Here is a 19,839-nt window from a genome sequence, read left to right on the forward strand (position 1 = left end):
GAGATGTCCAGTTGAAAGCCACACGGCTGGAAACCTACCTCTATCTATTCTGCCTGATGAGTAAGACCAATCCTTTAACTAGGTATGGGATTTATTATACAAAAATCAGTTATCCAGAAAGCTCTGAAATACAGCAATGCTCATTTAGAAAAAATATTTCTTATTTTTGATTGATTTGCTTATTTCTGTTTCTTTAATAACAAAAAAATTTACTGCACTTCAAAATAACTACCGTAAGCCATGTCAAGGTGAGTGATCTTGGTATTTAATTGGTTTTCATTTGGCCAGATTATTGTTAGGTTTTCACAAGGCTGAAAACCGAACATAAAGTTGAGATCCGAACAGACAGGCCTTAGAAAAACCAAACTGTTCGGGTCAAATCCGAACAGGTGGCAATGGCAACCCTACTTACATAACATATTACTGATCAGCTTAAGGCACCGAGCACATGAAATGCAATGTTATACAGGTATGGGCAGCTTTCTCACCAGTACTGTGCTGATTGGTCCAGGACAATCACATGTCCGTCGTTTGTGTTCCCTGGCAGCGGAACTTCCTCACGGCATCAAAAATACAAAGTTGAACGGATTACTGCTGATGAATTAAAGCTTTATTTTACCAAATTTTTTTGGTAAAATAAAGCTTTAATTCATCAGCAGTAATCCGTTTTACTTTGTATTTTTGATGCTATACAGGTATGGGACCTGTTATCCAGAATGCTCGGGTCCTGGGGTTTTCTGGATAACGGATGTTTCTGTAATTTGGATCTTCAAACCTTAAATCTACTAAAACATCAATTAAACCCAATAGGATTGTTTTGATTCCAATAAGGATTAATTATATCTTAGTTGGGAAGAAGTACAAGGTACTGTTTTATTACTACAAGGAAAAAGGAAATCATTTTTTAAAATCAGAATTATTTGATTATAATGGAATCTATGGGAGATGGCCTTTCTGTAATTCAGAGCTTTCTGGCTAACAGGTTTCCGGATAAGGCATCCTATACCAATGTTTTTTTATTTGTATTCACCCAGCTCAGCTTGTAGATCTATTATTACCAAGTACTCACAATCTCTGCGGTGTGTCCTCTAAAAGTATGATAACATTTTCCTGTCTCCGCGCTCCACAGCTTGCACGTTTTATCAAAGGATCCAGTAGCAATTTTATCTCTACAAATGAGAGACAGCATAAAATAAAATACAAATGCTGAAGATCGTAATAACTTGTAAATTTTATATATACGTAACATTAAGGGGCAGATTTATTAAGGGTTGAAGTGAAAAATTTTTTTTTTTGGTCAAAACTCTCAAATTTGAATTGTGAATTATTCGAATTTCGAGATTTATCATACTCTGGCCCTTTAAGAAATCGAAGTTGACTATTCGCCACCTAAAACCTGACAAATGAATGTATAAGTCAATGGGAGGGGTCCAGGGATCAATTTGGTGATGCTTGTAGCCTTCCTGACATTCAATTTTTTTTCGGAGAAAACTCTAATCGAGTTTTTTTAAATTTGAATTGAATTCGATTAGAGTTTTTGGGTTGTTCAAGTTTAAAAAAATTGGATTTTATTAATAAATTTCAACTAGTCAAATTTTGAATTTATGAGAGTTTAAAGGAGAAGGAAACCCTGTAGAAAAAAACCCTGTACGGGGTTTTTTTCTACAGGGTTTCCTTCTCCTTTAAGGGAGTTTAAAAAAACTCACATGAATTCGAAATTTGACCCTTGATAAATGTGCCTCTAAATATATATTATTAATAATGTGTAAAATGGATTAGCACTCTTATGGTAATATATCCATGATACTTTATTTTACATGGTGATGTCAAGGATCCTTATATTTTTCCTTTAAGGCTGCTAAAAATTAACTAAACATTAACTAAATCACATACAACAGTTTTGCCACCTATATGGTTTAATGAAGCTTAGTTGTCATCAAGTACAAGATCATTACAGGGGAATCATAGTTAAAAGTTACAATTATTTGCATAAAATGCTCTCTGGCTTATGGGTTTCCGGATAAGGGATCCCATTCCTGGGCACAGAACATAGGAAATCCATGTCTTGTGAACAATTCAAATGTAATCTGCATAGATTGCACATGTTCATGTGTCCACAGTTGACTTTACCCAATAGGCAAAACCCCACACAGGGCCAAAGCAGCCTTTTGCAAATAACGCTGTCAAAGCTCAAGTTTGCTCTTGCCTCTATTTTTCTTTGCTACTCTGTCTTGAAATATACATGAGCACATAATAGCACCAGCACGTCCACGGACTTTAGAAAACAAAGAAGATAGAGAGATAAGCCAGTTTTAAATTGATAAATATTATGGGGTATATTTATCAAATTAAGTTAGAGATCGCCACAGTCCGTTAGAGTGAAATTCCACCACTCTCCATTCATTTCTGTGGGATTTTGAAAGGCGTATTTATCAAAGGATGAACTTTCACTTTCATCCATTGATGAATACTCTTTTAAAAATCCCATAGAAATGAATCGAGAGTGGCAGAATTTCACTCTAGAGGACTGTGATGATCTCTAACTTCACTGTTGCTAAACATACCCATATGAGTCACACAAAAAAGAACCACCTCTTCTTACCCATATGGGTTATTAAACTGTATGGCATAGACCACATTGCGATGGCCCTCTAAGGTATGTAGTTCTTCTCCTGAAGCTGTGTCCCATACTTTGCATGTCCGATCGTAGCTCCCTGTGATGAAACTAAAGGATAGAAAGCAGAGAAATTACACTACTTGCACCTGTGGATTAAATTTAGCTGCATGCCAAAGCAGGGAATAAAATTTCCCAGCATGCATCTCAGGTTTTCAAGATAAAAGCAGGTCCATATTAATTTCAGGTTGTGGCACATGATGAGTTATCTAACATATTTCCTTGGATCAGGACATTTTGGATTTCAATATAGATAAAGAAAGGTCAACCAGTGTGAACAAAACCACTTGAACTTGAACAGGGCTCCCTTACACCTCTGCTTCCTATACCTCATTCACATTAATAGGTGTTGTACAATTTATGCACTTAATGAATAACTTTTAAAACATTTTTTGAATCTTAACCTATTTAACAAAATAAGGCCTAGGTGTGTCATTTAACCACATCCATGCATGCATTCAATTTTTAAAGGGGACCCATCACCCAAAACAATAATTCCAAAACCTATTTATCATGTTAGTCAAGCAAAATGAACTTTAATTACACTGTAAAAATTATTTGAATCTTGTTTCCATCAGTCTGGGAATTCGTAATTTTAGCAAGCAGGCAGGAGCCATTTTGTGGACACTGTTATTAAGACAAGCCTTGTATCATCTCAGAATCTTGTTTGTGCACCAGAATGGGGGACCTGATGTCCATCCCCATGCACTGGCTACACAATTAAACGGTTTAGAGAACGGGGGAATGTGGGGAGTGTAGTGACATCTAGTAAGTGCTGAATGGAAAGTGAAAGTAATTGCCTGCCCCTCCTCTATGCCTAAGGCATAGAGGAGGGGCAGACAATATTTGATTGACAGCTGAGGTTTTTAAATGAGTTTACAACAGCTATAAATGCTTAAAAAATAATTTGGGTTTCATGTTTAATTTGAAAAGAACATTTATTATACAGCTTTTTATGTCTGTGTGACAGGTCCACTTTAAAGTGGACCCGTCACCCAGACACAAAAATCTGTATAATAAAAGTCCTTTTCAAATTAAACATGAAATCCAATTTCTATTTTTTATTAAAGCATTCATAGCTGTTGTAAACTCATTTAAAAACCTCCGCTGTCAATCAAATATTGTCTGCCCCTCCTCTATGCCAATGGCATAGAGGCGGGGCAGACAATTACTTTCACTTTCCATTCAGCACTTCCTAGATGTCACTGCTCTCCACACATTCCCCCGTTCGCTTCACCATTTAATTGTGTAGCCAGGGCATGGGGATGGACATCAGGTCCCCCATTCTGGTGCACAAACAAGATTCTGAGATGATACAAGACTTGTCTTAATAACAGTGTCCACAAAATGGCTCCTGCCTGCTTGCTATAATTATTAATTCCCAGACTGATGGAAACAAGATTCAAATAATTTATATAGTGTAATTAAAGTTCATTTTGCTTGATTAATGTGATAAAATAAGATTTTGAATAATTTTTTTTGGTGACAGGTCCACTTTAAGCTACATTTCATTATATTTAAGCAATGCTTTTAACTTAGTGGGGTATCCATGTCAATATTCTATGTGGGTACACAGGCCCTAAATATATGGCAAGGCTGGATTTTTTTTTTCCGTTCAGACCTTCCTAATATATTTCCAGCCTGTCATTCACATCACTGCCTGGCTGATAAAGCCAGTGATATTTTAAATGCCAAAATATAGAGCTGAAGAAGTAAAATTCTCAACGCTTCAAAGATCACAATGATAAAATTAGAACAAATGCAAATTGTTTTAGAATACAACAGTCTATGGACCACTATACTTAAAAGTTAAAATGAAGTCAGTTTGCATTTTAACTATGAACTAATCAGGGAGTTAATGTAGTAAAAGTATGGCAGTGGGCCAGAGAATACCAATAATAATAATATGAATTCTGGTTCATTAATACTCATTGCTGTTTTAATTCTAAAAATAGATGTAGGGTTTAGTTCTAGTATCAGTACTATACTCCATCTACAGATGGTAACGTTAAAAACACCCACACCCACCTATAGATTTTCTTACCTTGAGCCAGACTTATTAAAAGCCACATTTGTGAGCGGTAAGATGTGAGCTCGGAGAACCTGTAAGAGACATAGATATAATGGATGAATGTAGTATTTGAAAAACCCTCCTCATTCCCCATGCTGAACTAGTTTTTAGCCTGGCAGCTATCAAGCCAAGAGGTCAGCTAACATAATAAAATTAAAAAACACACAAATGTTTTTTCAAAATTACAAAATACATATAACAAATACTGAATAGTGAAATATATTTTTAATTGTAAACAAGTTTAAGTAGTCCAGGAATGCTTAACATTATGGAAAGACCTTAAAAAAGTCCCAGGTCCCTGTGAATTCTGGATAAAAGACAGCTTCATGGTTACTAGGGGTAAATAAGCCCTACAAGCAATAAAGCAGCTAAAACTGGAGAGCTGCAGAATAAAAAGAAAATAATAATAATAATAATAATACAATTTTTTATATATAATATATATATATATATATATATATATATATATATATAATATCAAACAGGGGGGTTGTGGGAGCACTCTAAAGGCTTTAAAGTATATATATATATATATAAGTATAATAAATGCTATTGCATATGCACCCAAATAGGGGTTATTTTGTTACAAAGTTATGATCATAAAATTGATAAGCCACCATACCACGTCAAGGTAAACCCCGAATGGCGGTCCCTAACTTGTTCTATTTTTTATGTGCATTTTAGCATTACCTGTAATCAATGTCCATTGAACGCTGTTTTTTTCACTGAGGGCTAAATCCTCCCCAGCCAGCAATCAGGCTTTTAAAGGAGAGATATTCCCAAAACAAACGCCCAATTTTAAAAGCATAGGAACACCACTAGTTTAAAGGGGGGGTATGGGGTGCTACAACCACTGAAGCTATGCCACAGCTTCCGGCTAAATATACAATATCAAACAGGGGGGTTGTGGGAGCACTCTAAAGGCTTTAAAGTATATATATATATATATATATAAGTATAATAAATGCTATTGCATATGCACCCAAATAGGGGTTATTTTGTTACAAAGTTATGATCATAAAATTGATAAGCCACCATACCACGTCAAGGTAAACCCCGAATGGCGGTCCCTAACTTGTTCTATTTTTTATGTGCATTTTAGCATTACCTGTAATCAATGTCCATTGAACGCTGGCTTATCAATTTTATGATCATAACTTTGTAACAAAATAACCCCTGTTTTGGGTACATATGCAATAGCATTTATTATACTTATATATATACTTTAAAGCCTTTAGAGTGCTCCCACAACCCCCCTGTTTTGATATTATATATATATATATATATAAAGAATCAGCACACTCCTTTTTCAATAGTGAATGAATGCTTTTATTTTGAGATGCGTTGGATGAGATGCAAAAAAAAAACGGATGATTTGGGAAAAGACGCCGAAAAATTCATCAATTCAGGAAAAAGTCAAAACAATTTGAGCGATTCGGGTTCTTGCTAGATTTTATCGTGTTTATCCGATTATATCTAGTTTTTTTTGTTAATAAATCGGGCATGGAAGTTTGGTCCGGTTTTATTTTAATAAAATATGAGATAAATTCGGATTTTAGTAAATAACCCCCCTAAGTTTTGGTCTTCTTTACCAGCCCAAGGCAACCACAGCCCTTTAGCAGGGGAGATCTATGCCCCAGTAGTTCCTTTTCTTCTCACTCATTGCACATGCTCTGTGCTGCTGTCACAATAAATTCAGTATATAAAATATGGCATTTTTATCCATATTCATATTTAGGGTTTAGTTCTTTTAAAGGACCAGTAACATAAATAAATTGAAGCATACGATATACATTTATGTACTATTACCCTGCTCTAAGGCTAGTGGTACACAATGCCCACAATTATTTTTAGACTATTCCTGGTTTGACCATCCGGTTTTTCTGAATGGCAGCATCCTAGGAGCTGACTGAGTGACAAGATTAATCCTGAACTAATCGGACTATATATTAAGAATTGTACATTGGGTACTTCTTTTATATAAAATAAGAGAACTTTATTCCATATACACTATTGTTTTTATAAACTGTGTTAAAGCGCCCCCTGTATTTTTATTTTTTTTTCTATATAAATTTTTTTATACAGCGAGAATCATGTAGTGCCTGTGTACAAGAGAAATATGTGCTATTTATGTGTATTCATTATTCCGGTCACTTCATTTCATGGAGGGCCACATACAAGTTAATGACATAAATGACAGGTATTGACTTCCTCCTGACAACATTGGGGATGTCTCATCACTTATCATTTCTTGGCCTCATAATGCCCTTTAATCCAGATCACTGAACCACTACAGGTAGATTCCAGCATTCCATTCTTTACATACATCAGTCAAGTAAACCTTACAAGCTCCACGACATTTGAGTAGGACACATACATATTTATAATGGATATGGCAGACAAACATATAGGTGAATCAGGTAATCCTTCTGCTACATGGAGTAAGATGGACAGTTTGCTTTAGAACAGGAGAGGGAGGTGCATTTCCCCAAATGCATTAAAGTCATTTTCATATGGGCTTTTTTTTCTTATGGGCTTTTTTCTTATGGCCGTTTTTCTTATGACAGCAATTTTGCGAAAAAATTTGCACATGTCGAAATTCTGAATTTTGACGCAAATCCATGGCTGGCGAATAAATTTGCTCATCACTAGTCAAATCTAATCATACACAGGACCAGCTGCGCTACCATTCGACGCTGAATTAATAATTCAATAGCAGAATTGATACTAACAAGATTTGGGCATTTCACCACAAATGTGACCTACAGTTTTTAGCACTGTAGCCCTGGTGTGTCGGAGAGAGGACAATTGTTTGCAATGGAATTAACTGCTGTTCTCTCCGACAGCCTAATGAAAGTAGCACATGATTTTCAAGGGGTTTTGTAAACCTGTTGTTCATAGAGCGATCACTTTCTCAGTCTAAAAGAGTAGTCTTTTTTTATTATGTGCAAGGATATGGTCGCCACTACATGAATTATTAAAAGCAGGTTATTGATCTCAGTTAGGGAAAGGGTATATGATCCTCTAGATGCCTACCGACAATCAAGAGATGGGCATCCCATCCAAAAGTCAAACAAAGAGCAATTTCCATCAAAAGCTGAAAGCATGCTTCCTGCAACCAGTAGACACCAAGGGAAATTAGCCACAAAAGATAGTTCAACACTGAGCTAACACAACCTGCAATGCTATATGCCACACCACTGTGCACAAATACATGTAAGATACAGAATTCACCTCAAAGATGAATTTCCTGCATGTTAAGTGTTAATTTAAAGATGGCCATATTAAAAATGATTAAAGCTGCTGATATCTGTCCTTTAGACCAATTCAGCAGTTTATCTGCCAGTGTTTGGGGCTTCCGACGGGTCTTGCAGAATGATATCTGGCCAAGATATCGATCGAGGAGGTTCGATTTTTTTTGGTGATCAAGGACCTCATTGGCTAGTTGATGCGTTCCTCGTCCCGTTGTCTCTCATTCTCTTTGTTGTAATCCGATCATTCGGCCTGACTTGGCAGCTTATCTGCCAGTGTATGGGGCTTCTGACGGGTCTCGCCAATCAATATCTTCACATACTTCACATAATAGAAACCGCATAGAAACCGCATAGAAATCACATGGAATAGTTATCAGCCATACAGTGTTATGGTTTTATAAAACTTCACTGCTAAATCGATAAAAAGTGAAAAGAGCAACTGGAGCCTTGCCCTCCCTAATGTAATCTGTAACTCTGAATTCTAATGGTGAACAACAGTGAATTCCTTGTTAAATGTATTCAACACTTGATTTTCCAATGGTTCTCAAAATGTAACCAAAATGCACTTGCACAGATATTAAATTACTTATGAAACTGGGGGCCATGGAACGTGCATCAATCAATCCCCTCTTTTCTTTTTTAAAATATAACATCAAAATCACTGAGCGGGCATTGGCAATAAGGCTGACCAAAATAAAAATATGGCTTATGCCAAGGGCAGTGTTCTACCCAGTCCATTTAACTGGGCATATTGCCTGACTGATTTCCTCCGCAGTCCAACTCCACTTTGTTCTCATTACACCCACAGATTGCATGCAAAAGGGAGAGGTTGGGGAGACATATATAGTATAGCAGGGCTATGCAACTGGCGACCTCCCCTTCTGTGCCCCCCCCCACCTGCTGTGTTTACTTACTATGTGTAAAATTTAAATGGTATCACTACAGAGATTAACTGTCCCATGCATTGTTCACACCTGTGATCCCCCTGCATTGTTCACACTTGTGACACCTCTATCTACTAAAGACCTGTACTGTTCACACCTGAGACCCAGACTGAAACTGCTCACATTGTTCTCCTGTTCACACTTTATACAAAATGCTAAAGATGCACCAGCACTGTGTCACTGTATGTAGTACATATTATTAGAGTGGTCCTGATAGGTTTCACTGTCTCTTGCTCTGTTCTGCCTTCCATATGCTCCCTGTGTGTGCCTTGCTCTGCCTGTGTGTGCCTTGTTCTGCCTGTGTGTGCCTTGCTCTGCCTGGGTGTGTCATGCTCTGCCTGGATGTGTCCTGCCTGTGTGTGCCTTCCTCTGCCTGTGTATGCCCTGCTCTTCCTGTGTGTGTGCCTTGCTCTGCCTGTGTATGCCATGCTCTGCCTGTGTGTGCCATGCTCTGCCTGTGTGTGCCATGCTCTGCCTGTGTGTGCCCTGCCTGTGTGTGCCCTGCCTGTGTGTGCCCTGCCTGTGTGTGCCCTGCTCGGCCTGTGTGTGCCGTGCCCTGCCTGTGTGTGCCCTGCTCTGTTTGTGTGTGCCCTGCTCTGTCTGTGTGTGCCCTGCTCTGCCTGTGTGTGCCCTGCTCTGCCTGTGTGTGCCCTGCTCTGCCTGTGTGTGCCCTGCTCTGCCTGTATGTGCCCTGCTCTGTCTGTGTGTGCCCTGCTCTGCCTGTGGAACATAAGCCTGGTATTTGTTCTGGGGGTTGTTAAGGGCCCCTAAGAAGTTTAATCATATGCTGGGGGTGCTGCGTCATCCAAGGGGAAGAGGAGGCATATGGATTTAAGGGCATGCCTTAATATGATAACTTTTTTCATATTTGAGTGATAAGCGATATACCTGCAGTGAGCACCAACCATTTGTTTTTTTGGTGTGTTACCACAATTAATGGGGACATGATCTTGTGGTAACATGGGTGTGGTTTAAAGTGGGTGTGGTTTAAAAACAGGGAGTGGTCAACACTGGCTTCCATTATCGGCCCTCCACTATGTAGGCCGGAAAAATTTCGGCCCTCTGTACCACAGAAGTTGGACAGCACTGTAGTATAGTATAGCAGATAGCAATACATTCTATTCAGTGTTCCCCCTCCCCAGGAGAAAGAATCGTGGGGGGGGTAAAAATTCTGCTGGGTGAGGGAGAAAAAATATAAATTATTTATTTATTTTAATTTATTTATTTATTTTCTCCCCCACCCAGCAGAATTTTTTCCCGCCCTACGATTCTTTCTCCAGGGGAGGGGGAACACTGAATAGAATGTATTTCTATCTGCTATACTGCTGGGCTTCTACATTAAAACACACATAAACCTTCCATAGCAGTGGTGCATCACTCAATATCAACATCTGTAATTACCAAAGACCTATGTAATTGCCCAAGACCTATGTACAAAGTATATATTTCTAATCTATTCCTTTCTTTGCACTTCTGTTCTCTGTTGTTCAGTTAGTAATTCCTTTACAGAAATATTCAGTATGGGGTTAAAAGTATGGTTTGCGGCATACCAGTGGAAATCAAATATAAATAATGTCTTTGGTTCTCCTTGAAGAGATAAATTAAGATAAAAGAGAAATCAATATTTTATCATTGGATCTGTACAGTACCCATGACACCTTTAGGTTCTGCTCTGCCAATTTGTAAACAGTTGTACAGTCCAGACATCGCATTTATTTAAAACCTACAGCAAACATTATTTTGTTTACATTGCAGACTACATGGAATTATTTCTGCTGTAAATTATGTGAATGAGTTGTTGGCTATCTTGTTCTAAAGAATGATATACATATATGGTGCCTGATAAAAATGCTGCAATAAATATGAAATTCCTGAAATACCGTACATAATTTGATTCAAACTAATTTATATACTAAAATAAAATCAGTAATGCTATTCTAGATTGGTCAGGACTAAAGTGGTAGGAGAGGATAGAGACCTAATTAAGAAAACAATATCAATATACTGTTTTTATTTTTAAACATAAATCTTTGCAAAACATAGTCCTAGTCCTAGTATTGAAATTCAAGGTAATAACCACAAATAATTATGCTATCAGCAGTTCCCCATAAGTATATATAGCACTTTAAAGATCCAAGGTTATTGTGTCATTTTAAATAAATAGCATATTCTGAAAAGAGATGGATTAGTAAACAGCTTTTCACAAACAAGTGAATCTAATTTACATCCTAGCTGTATGGGTAGAGTACTAGAGCCCTCTGTTGGAAGTACATGGACTGTTGTGAATTTAGGTAGAAGTAAAGCCAATGTAGTCATTTTGTGCATTTTAACACAAAAAACACAAGGGCAGAAAATGAGAAACAGAATGTGTGCCTTTTGCACTTACAGACCGTTAAAATACTGTAATTTCTACTCTGTGAAAACAATATTACAAGCTTGCAGCATGTATGATAGCACCTAATTTGTACATTAAAAATATGAGAATGAATGATTATATACGTTTAGGCAAGCTTACAATAGATGCATTCTACCTCAATTCTGGAAAAAAAATATGCTGAGGCTGCAATGAAGCTGCTTATCCTCTTTAACAGGCTTTATGGTACAATGGAGTAATTGCTGTCCTGTACCCCTTTACCAGAAAAAGCAGGGATAACTTGTTTTGGAAAGATCGTACTACTGATCACTCCCCACCTCAGGTAAGTGGTATGGTAGATTTTAAAATAACAATTAAAGGAAAACGATACCCCCCCCCCAAACAATGTAGGTCTCTAGAAAAATACAATGCATAAAACAGCTTATATGTAAAACCCTGCTTCATGTAAATAAACCATTTTCATAATAATATACTTTTTAAGTAGTATGTGCTATTGGGTAATCATAAATAGAAAGCTTCTATTTTAGAAAATAAGGGCAGCCCCATGGGATCATATGATTCACGGTGCACACTAACAAACCATACATGTTAGGTCACATGAGCCAATTAACAGACAGAGTTCTGTCTTTTGCTTCCACACTTCTTCCTGTTACAGTTAGAGCTGCAGTATTTCTGGTCAGGTGATCTCTGAGGCAGCACACAGACCATCAGTAAATGGTGGTTCAAGGCAAGAGATGTAAAAGGGCAATATTTACTTTAATATATATATACCCATTTGGTAAGATTCTTTAATATGCCACTTAATTTTATGTAAACTATATGTTGCTTAAGTATTCATTTTGGGGGTATAGTTTTCCTTTAAAGAGCCCAGCCTAGGACACGAACCCTTTTAATGCTGATGGCATAAGGTCTTATAAATTAAAGGGAACAACATATTTTCTTCATTCCAGGGAGGCTCTAAACTATGTAAGTGACTTATCAGTAGGTGTGATCATTATTTATCTGTTCCGACTCTTACAGCATGGTTAGTAATGCCAGCTCCAGCACCAGTAGCAAATTAATGGCCAGTGCTATATTATCCCTAAAATTAAATGTAAATCCACTTTGAATATGGCAAACAGTTAAAACACCATTATACACAATATTTATGTTCAGCCTACACATTTATTTGCATTCCACAATAAAGTGGATACGGCCTATAGTACACGTTGTGATTCTTTGGTTTATTCTGCCTCTCTGTTCATGGTTCCAAAGCACTCTGTGTATCATAGTCCTATATCTCAGACACTTGCCTTGAATAAGTAAAACTGGCGGCTATCTTGTTGGCCAATCTTTTCTTGCAGCCTCAGGATGAGCTGTTTTACTTGCTGGGTGCGGGAGGCAGTGATAAGTGGCTCAGCTTTCTGGATTTCTCCTACTACTAAATCCACATCTGTCCTACAAAAAAGAAATGAACATAAAAGTTAGTTGTGTTATGAGCCAATGCACTTTTCCAAATGTGACTACTACTATAGCTCCAGAGATGCCCTAACTTCATATCTCCCCACAAGACGGATATCACTTTCTCTCTCATGTATATCTTATTGCCAAACAAATCATTTGTGTATTTAAATTATTGTATTACTGCTGCTTTTTTACCCGTTTATCCTAAATCTCGCACTCATTTAGATAGGGGTACAAGCAAGTTTAAGCCAAATCACACTGTAGTGAAGGCTTCATAAATCTGTGATCCCTTTCAGGGAAGTGTGTAAGGATGACTTACGTAGGGGACAGTTCCAGTAAATCAATAGCCTTGGTTTTCAGTTCTCCTCCTTTTTCATACTCTAGAATAATTCCTAAGGAAAAAAAGAAGTTAAACAAACTGAAACCACCTTTGTAAAAATCAAACTTTATTTTATAGAGTCTGAGAAACATGAAATTCTTTTCAGAAGCTGTTTTGTTCTGCACGTTTTCCAGCCTTGAGCAGACAAATGAAAGCTCTGCATCAATCTCATCTACAAACCTAGCACACAGCGAGTCACCTATAATATTAATCGTTTCAATCTGTTGCCCATCACATTTGGCTTTTACATGACTCCTAATTACAATAAGTTATTCTACTGACACGAGAATATACGATAATGCTTGACAAATTTTTTTTTAAAACTATACAAATAAAAAGTGCATGTGCCGGTTGAGCTTGCTTTGAACTATAGGGCTGATTTGTGAACACAGGTGCTCAATTACAGATTTGAAGCAATTTTGGGTACCTGGAATTTTCTGAAAACTACTCAGACCAAATATGCACAGATTTTCCACTTATTTATCAATACATTTTCCCTAAAATTTCTTGTGCCGGGAAAAAAATTGTGAAAAAATCAGAATACCGCAACTTTTTCGGTTTTGATGCCCGAATACAGCAACTTTTTTGGATTTGACACCCAAATACCATTATTTTTTTCGGATTTGAGGCTTGAATACTGCAACTAAATCAGGATATCTTTGGGATATCTCCTATTGGGTAGGACTACCTGGACGTTTTCTGATGCTGCAACAAAATGCCGGCGTCAAATCGCATGCTACGAAAATAAGGTAATGGAAATGTCGGATGAAGTCACAGCGTTGATTCAACGTGACTGTCGGATGCAGACGCAGCGTGCAGCTTCTGCATCCGACATTCGTGTCGCATCAATGCTGCGACACCATCCGACAATGCATTCACTTACCTTATTTCCGTCACATGCAATTTGACGCTGGCGTTTTGTTGCAGCTCGTCGGATCGCCCGAAAACGTCCATTTAGTCATACCCATTGACTTATACATGAACTCGGCAGGCCTTAGTTGGAGTACTTTTGTATTCTGACTTTTAAAACCCTGGGGGTTTAATAAATCCCGAAAATTTTTAGTTTTATTTCCACAAATAAATAGTTTTTCCCCTTTAAAAGGCCAATGGGAAAATAACTGGACTTTAATACATATATGTTACAATGTTCTATTCAAAGATGCTAGTCATAATTGAGTACAGACTCAATCACACTACACATTCTGGCACGTCCACCACCACAACCAGATCTTCTACTGCTGTATAAGATCTTTCACTGGGGCTCACTTTGCAAAGCAATTTATTGATAAGCTACGATATTGGGAAGCACATTTATCAAAGGTCGAATTTAGAATTCATGTGAGTTTTTAAAAACTCCCCTAAACTCTGATAAATTCGAAATTCAACCAACCTAAATTAATTTGAAAAATCTAATTTTTTTAAATTCGGATGAATGGAATTGACCCTAAAACTCTAATCAAATTCGAATTGAATTTGATTTCGAATTGTAAAAACTCAATTTGAATTGTACTCAATTTGAATTGTAAAAACTCGATTTTTTTCACCGACTTAAAAAGCAATTCGGCAGGTTTTAAGTGGTCGAATTTGATTTCTTAAAGGGCCATAGTATGATAAATCTCGAAAATCGATTTCAAATTCTTTAAAATAATTTAAATAACTCCCTAGTCGAATTTGACAGTTTTGACCATAAAAAAAAAATTGAATTTTCAATTTGGCCCATGATAAATCAGCCCCTTAGCATGCTTATTAAAGAAATAGAGGCCATGAGTTTCTACATAAAGCTCCTGACACACTATAGCAAGAAATAATGCCGCAAAGAGTATATTACTTATATTATATGTTTTATGAAGCCAAAATACATGAGCAAAATATATGTAACTTATGCTGAAATACATCTGTTCTATTTTTTTTAAAAAAAATAAATAAAAACATATTTCCTTACTTTATTTCTCATAATAAACAGTAACAGAACATTGTTTCGCTTTCATTTTCACTTACTACCACTCCTATAATTAGCAGAGTTAATTTAAATGGAGATGCTGAGCTCTGTATAAACAACATTCCTTCAACTTTGTTGTTACTGTTTTGGATTACAGATAAGATAAATTCATTATGCAGGGGGTTTATCTGCAGTGGTAATCTAATTATCTAACGTGCAAGAACCAAGAGGTTGAATGTATGAAGAAGTTTCAAATTCTTTATTTACCCTGTTTAGCTCAAATATAAAAAAAAACTCAAGATTTTTCTTATTTAAAACAATAGCCAAAAGGCAGAAAATAAAATGAAATAAAAAAAGAAGGATTGTATGGGATTTCTCTTGATTTGAAGCAGAACATGTGAAGATGAAGCTCCTAAGCCTGGAATGCTTCTCCCACATCAATATATAAATAGTATAGTAAATAGAGATGTGTTGAAAGGAATCGGAGTCCACTTGATGTTTTCTAGGAAACCGTTACTTTGAAGTACAGATCAAAGCTAAATGAGAAAAAGTAATTGCCTGCTAGGCAAATAAAATTGGGTTACCTGAACTGCACAAGCTACATGGTCGACCTTTTACAAGTATATTTATTAAAGGAAAACTATACCCCCCAAACAATGTAGGTCTCTATTAAAAGATACTGAGTAAAACAGCTCATGTGTAAAACCCTGCTTCATGTAAATGAACCATTATCATAATAATATACTTTTTTTGTAGTATGTGCCATTGGGTAATCATAAATAGAAAATTTCCATTTTAAAAAATAAGGGCCGCCCCCTGAGATCGTAAGATTCACTGTGCACAGATACAAACCACATGTAAGGTCACATGAGCCAATTAACAGACAGAGTTCTGCCTTTTGCTTCCTCACTTCTTCCTGTTACAGTTAGTGTTGTAGTATTTCTGGTCAGGTGATCTCTGAGGCAGCACAGATAGAGTCACGAAATGGTGGCTCAAGGCAAGAGATGTAAAAGGGCAATATTTATGTAAATATATATTCCAGTTTGGTAAGATTCTTTAATATGTCATTCAATTTGATATAAACTATCTGTTGCTTAAGTATTCATTTTGGGGGTATAGTTTTCCTTTAAGGACATTCCATTTAATTATAGAAGAAATATCCATTCCTCTCCACATGATAAAGCTGTAAACATATTTTTCTGGATGAATTAGGACAGTAAATATATGTCCAATTTTTTCGTTAAAAATTCGCCGCTGGCAAAATGTCGGTGATGCCAATTAAAGTCTTTGGCCATCAAAAACAATTTTGACGCGCTGCGACTTTTTTTTGACGCACGTCTTTGGTTTTCTTTGACGCACGACGTCATACAAGTCTATGGGCGTCATTTCCGCGGCAAAACAAGGAAAAAAATTCAGTTTTTCACAATTTTTTATGATTTTTTCATCCGATTTTCACAATTTTTTTTGGATTTTTCACATGAAAACTCTGATTTCTTATGTTTTTTGCCCAAAAACTTCGGGTTATTGCACGAAACCCAGCGCGCATCAAAAAATCATTGGGACTACTCCCATTGACTTATATGCAACCTCGACAGGTCTGAGATGCGGATTTTCTGATTCAGACTTTTCCATCCTCAGAGTTTAATAAATTCCACTTTAAAAGTCGATTATTATTTAGTAAATAACCCCCTAAATTTGTAGTGCATCCAAAGGAGGATTTAACCGTAAAGTAAAAAAACCCTACCACCCTACCCTACATAGACCCCCCTCTCTAATCCCCCCCCCAGCCTAGCTGCTACCCCGGCAAATGCCCCTAAGTCTTTACTTACCCCTCGGTGAATTCTCCTTTAAAATCAAGTCACCAGCAACCAGTGTGACTGAGTAGTAAGACCATTGTGCTCTTACTTTTCACTCAGGTGCTCTAGTGAGAACGCAGGGAGCCTTTAAGCCCAGGCCAATTAACCTGTAAAATGTAAATAATTCCCTTCCTACACTATCTATTAACATTCTAAGTTTGTAGTGCATTTAAAATCAAGTCCCCCCAACAAATAATGTGTCTGTGTGGATTTAATCCGGGTACTATTACTTTCTCCTACACTCCAAAACATACAGTAAGGCTAATAACTCCTGATAAAACTGACCCTACTATGTGTGTGTAAAAGGAAATCAGGTTTTTAAACAGTCATAGGATGTCGTTTTGGAAGGTGCTGTGTTTGCCCCACTCAAGCCATTCAGTGTTTTTCCAAGGAAATAAAAGTGGTGAGGTAGAGAACGTGCCAGCAGCAGCAGCAGCAGCAGAAAAAAAAAAAAAAAACAATTACGTGCCTCCCCTCACCGCTCCTGCTTTATTGGATCTGTTTTCTGTGGCTGTCAATAGGACTTGTTTCAGAGCTGATAAAATAATGAAAAACATATAATATCCAACGATGTCCTGTTGCACAGAAGTCTGAGCAGCACCACCATAACACCCTTTGTGCTTCCAATATCATCTCAAATACCAGGTTGGACTGGCCTAGAGTCCTGTGTGGGTCTATTTTCTTATACCCATACCCGTGACCCGTAACCCAGACCCGCGGACTGCCCGCATTCCCAGGGAATCATGGACCGATACAGGAACATATAGCACTGATCTAACTGCTGTCAAAGTGGTCCTGGACTCCTGAATGTCAGGTTTAATCTGGATGTGGACTTCTCTGGTGTGTCCCAGGGGCCCAGTCTGACATTAAGATTGGGGAGGGGGTGGATTTCCAACCTACAATCCTCCATATATACTAGTTAAACAGTATGTATATACGTATAAGTTTATTTATATAGGGCCACAGCCCTGTACAGCTAACAGTCTAACTATAACTCTGAGGATCCTCCAGACTAGCTTCCACTGGAGCCTTAAAGGGGTTGTTCACCTTTAAATAAACTTTTAGTATGATGTAGAGAGTGATATTCTTAGACATTTTTTTATTATTTGTGTTTTTTGAGTTATTTAGCTTTTAATTCATTAGCTCTCCAGTTTGCAGATTTGGCAATCTGGTGGCTATGGTTCAAATTATCCTAACAACCAGGTCTGGACTGGGAATCAAAATAGGCCCTGGCATTTCAGATACACAGAGTCCCAATCAGCTCCCCACCAGCCCATTAAATAGTGACATTTTATGGCATCTTATTTCAGCCCCTCTGGCATTTACCAGAACTCACAGATCACCAGTCCAGGCCGGCTAACGACCATGTGTTAAAACATAAATGTACTTTCCCAGAGCATTTTTTTTTTACATTTATTCGTTTTCAAGGTTTATATTTCCAGTCAAAAAAAATATATAATATCCGCTTAGTGTTAATGACTAGAGGTTTACCTGCTTTCTATAGATTCATATGGAAAACAGCTGCAGGTGGAACAGGGGATTTTGACGACCACTATTTTCTGCCTGGTAGTGCTGGTCTTCAAAAATGTCCCTTGTGACACTGGTTTATGGGGTAGATTTATTAAAGGGGTTGTTTGCCTTTAAATTAACTGTTAGTGTGATGCAGACATTTTGCAATTGTTTTTCTTTTTTTTATTATTTGTAGTTTTTGACTTATTTAGCTTTTAATTCAGCAGGTCTCCAGTTTGCAGATTTGGTATTATTAACATGTATTTATATAGCGCCAACATATTGCGTAGCACTGTAAAGTAACTGTGATTATACAACTACATCACATGAATTACATACATAGAATATATGGAGTAACAAACATCACAATCAATACAGGTACAAAGAGGTGAGGAAGGCCCTATGCATAGGCATACAGTCTAAAGGGAAGGGAGTAATACATAAGGTGTGGGAGTGGGCAAGATCGAAGTAAGTGGGTGAGAAATGTGGTGTTGTATGTGGTGTTGCGTTTGGTAGTTAAGCAGAGTGAGGGTAGGCTTCTCGAAAGAAGTGCGTTTTCAGAGATTTTTTGAAAGCAGAAAGGTTGGGAGAAAGTCGGACAGATCGTGGGAGAGCGTTCCAGAGGAGGGGTGCAGCCCTTCCAAAGTCTTGAATGCGAGCATGTGAGGAGGTAATGAGAGAAGAGTTGAGTAGCAGGTCAGTAGAGGAGCGTAGTAAGCGAGTGGGTGAGTATATAGAGATGAGTTCAGAGATGTAGGGTGGAGCAGAGTTGTGAAGTGCTTTGAAAGTCAGTGTCATTAATTTGAATTTGATTCTGAAAGGTAACGGAAGCCAGTGCAGGGATTGACAGAATGGCGAGGCAGAGGATGAGCGGTTGCTGAGGTGTATGAGCCTCGCAGCAGTGTTCATTATGGACTGGAGAGGTGACAGTCTCTGGAGGGGGAGGCCAATTAAAAGAGAGTTACAGTAGTCTAGACGCGATATGATGAGAGAGTGAATAAGAATTTTGGCAGCATCTTGGGTGATAAATGATCGTATTTTGTATATGTTCCTTAGGTGGAATTGACATGATTTAATAAGTGACTGGATATGAGGAGTGAATGACAGGGCAGAATCTAGGATAACCCCAAGGCACCGGGCCTGGGGAGAGGGGGTGATAGTGGAATTGTTAACTATGATGGATACTTCGGGGATGCTACTGGTGTTTCTTGGAGGAAAGAGAACCATTTCAGTTTTAGAGAGGTTTAATTTAAGGTAGCGTTGCGACATCCAGGTAGAGATAGCGGACAGGCAGGAGGAGACGCGAGTTAGGAGTTCTGGGTTGAGATCAGGAGATGAGAGATAGATCTGAGTATCGTCAGCATAGAGGTGGTAGTGGAAACCATACGAATTTATT

General features: G+C 37.6%; 1 protein-coding gene across 1 annotated transcript in view; it reads right to left on the minus strand.

Annotated features, from left to right (window-relative positions):
* The window catches only part of daw1.S (dynein assembly factor with WDR repeat domains 1 S homeolog), a gene marked incomplete at its 5' end in the record, with an annotated part of 40,298 nt that overhangs the window by 18,577 nt on the left and 1,882 nt on the right, over positions 1-19,839 (minus strand). The window contains 5 exon segments of the mRNA NM_001095764.1: positions 1,070-1,169; positions 2,603-2,725; positions 4,719-4,777; positions 12,610-12,754; positions 13,080-13,152. Of these exon segments, the coding sequence (NP_001089233.1) occupies positions 1,070-1,169; positions 2,603-2,725; positions 4,719-4,777; positions 12,610-12,754; positions 13,080-13,152 (500 nt within the window).

Source organism: Xenopus laevis, chromosome 5S (genome assembly GCF_017654675.1).
Source record: "Xenopus laevis strain J_2021 chromosome 5S, Xenopus_laevis_v10.1, whole genome shotgun sequence".
NCBI classification, from domain to species: Eukaryota; Metazoa; Chordata; class Amphibia; order Anura; family Pipidae; genus Xenopus; species Xenopus laevis.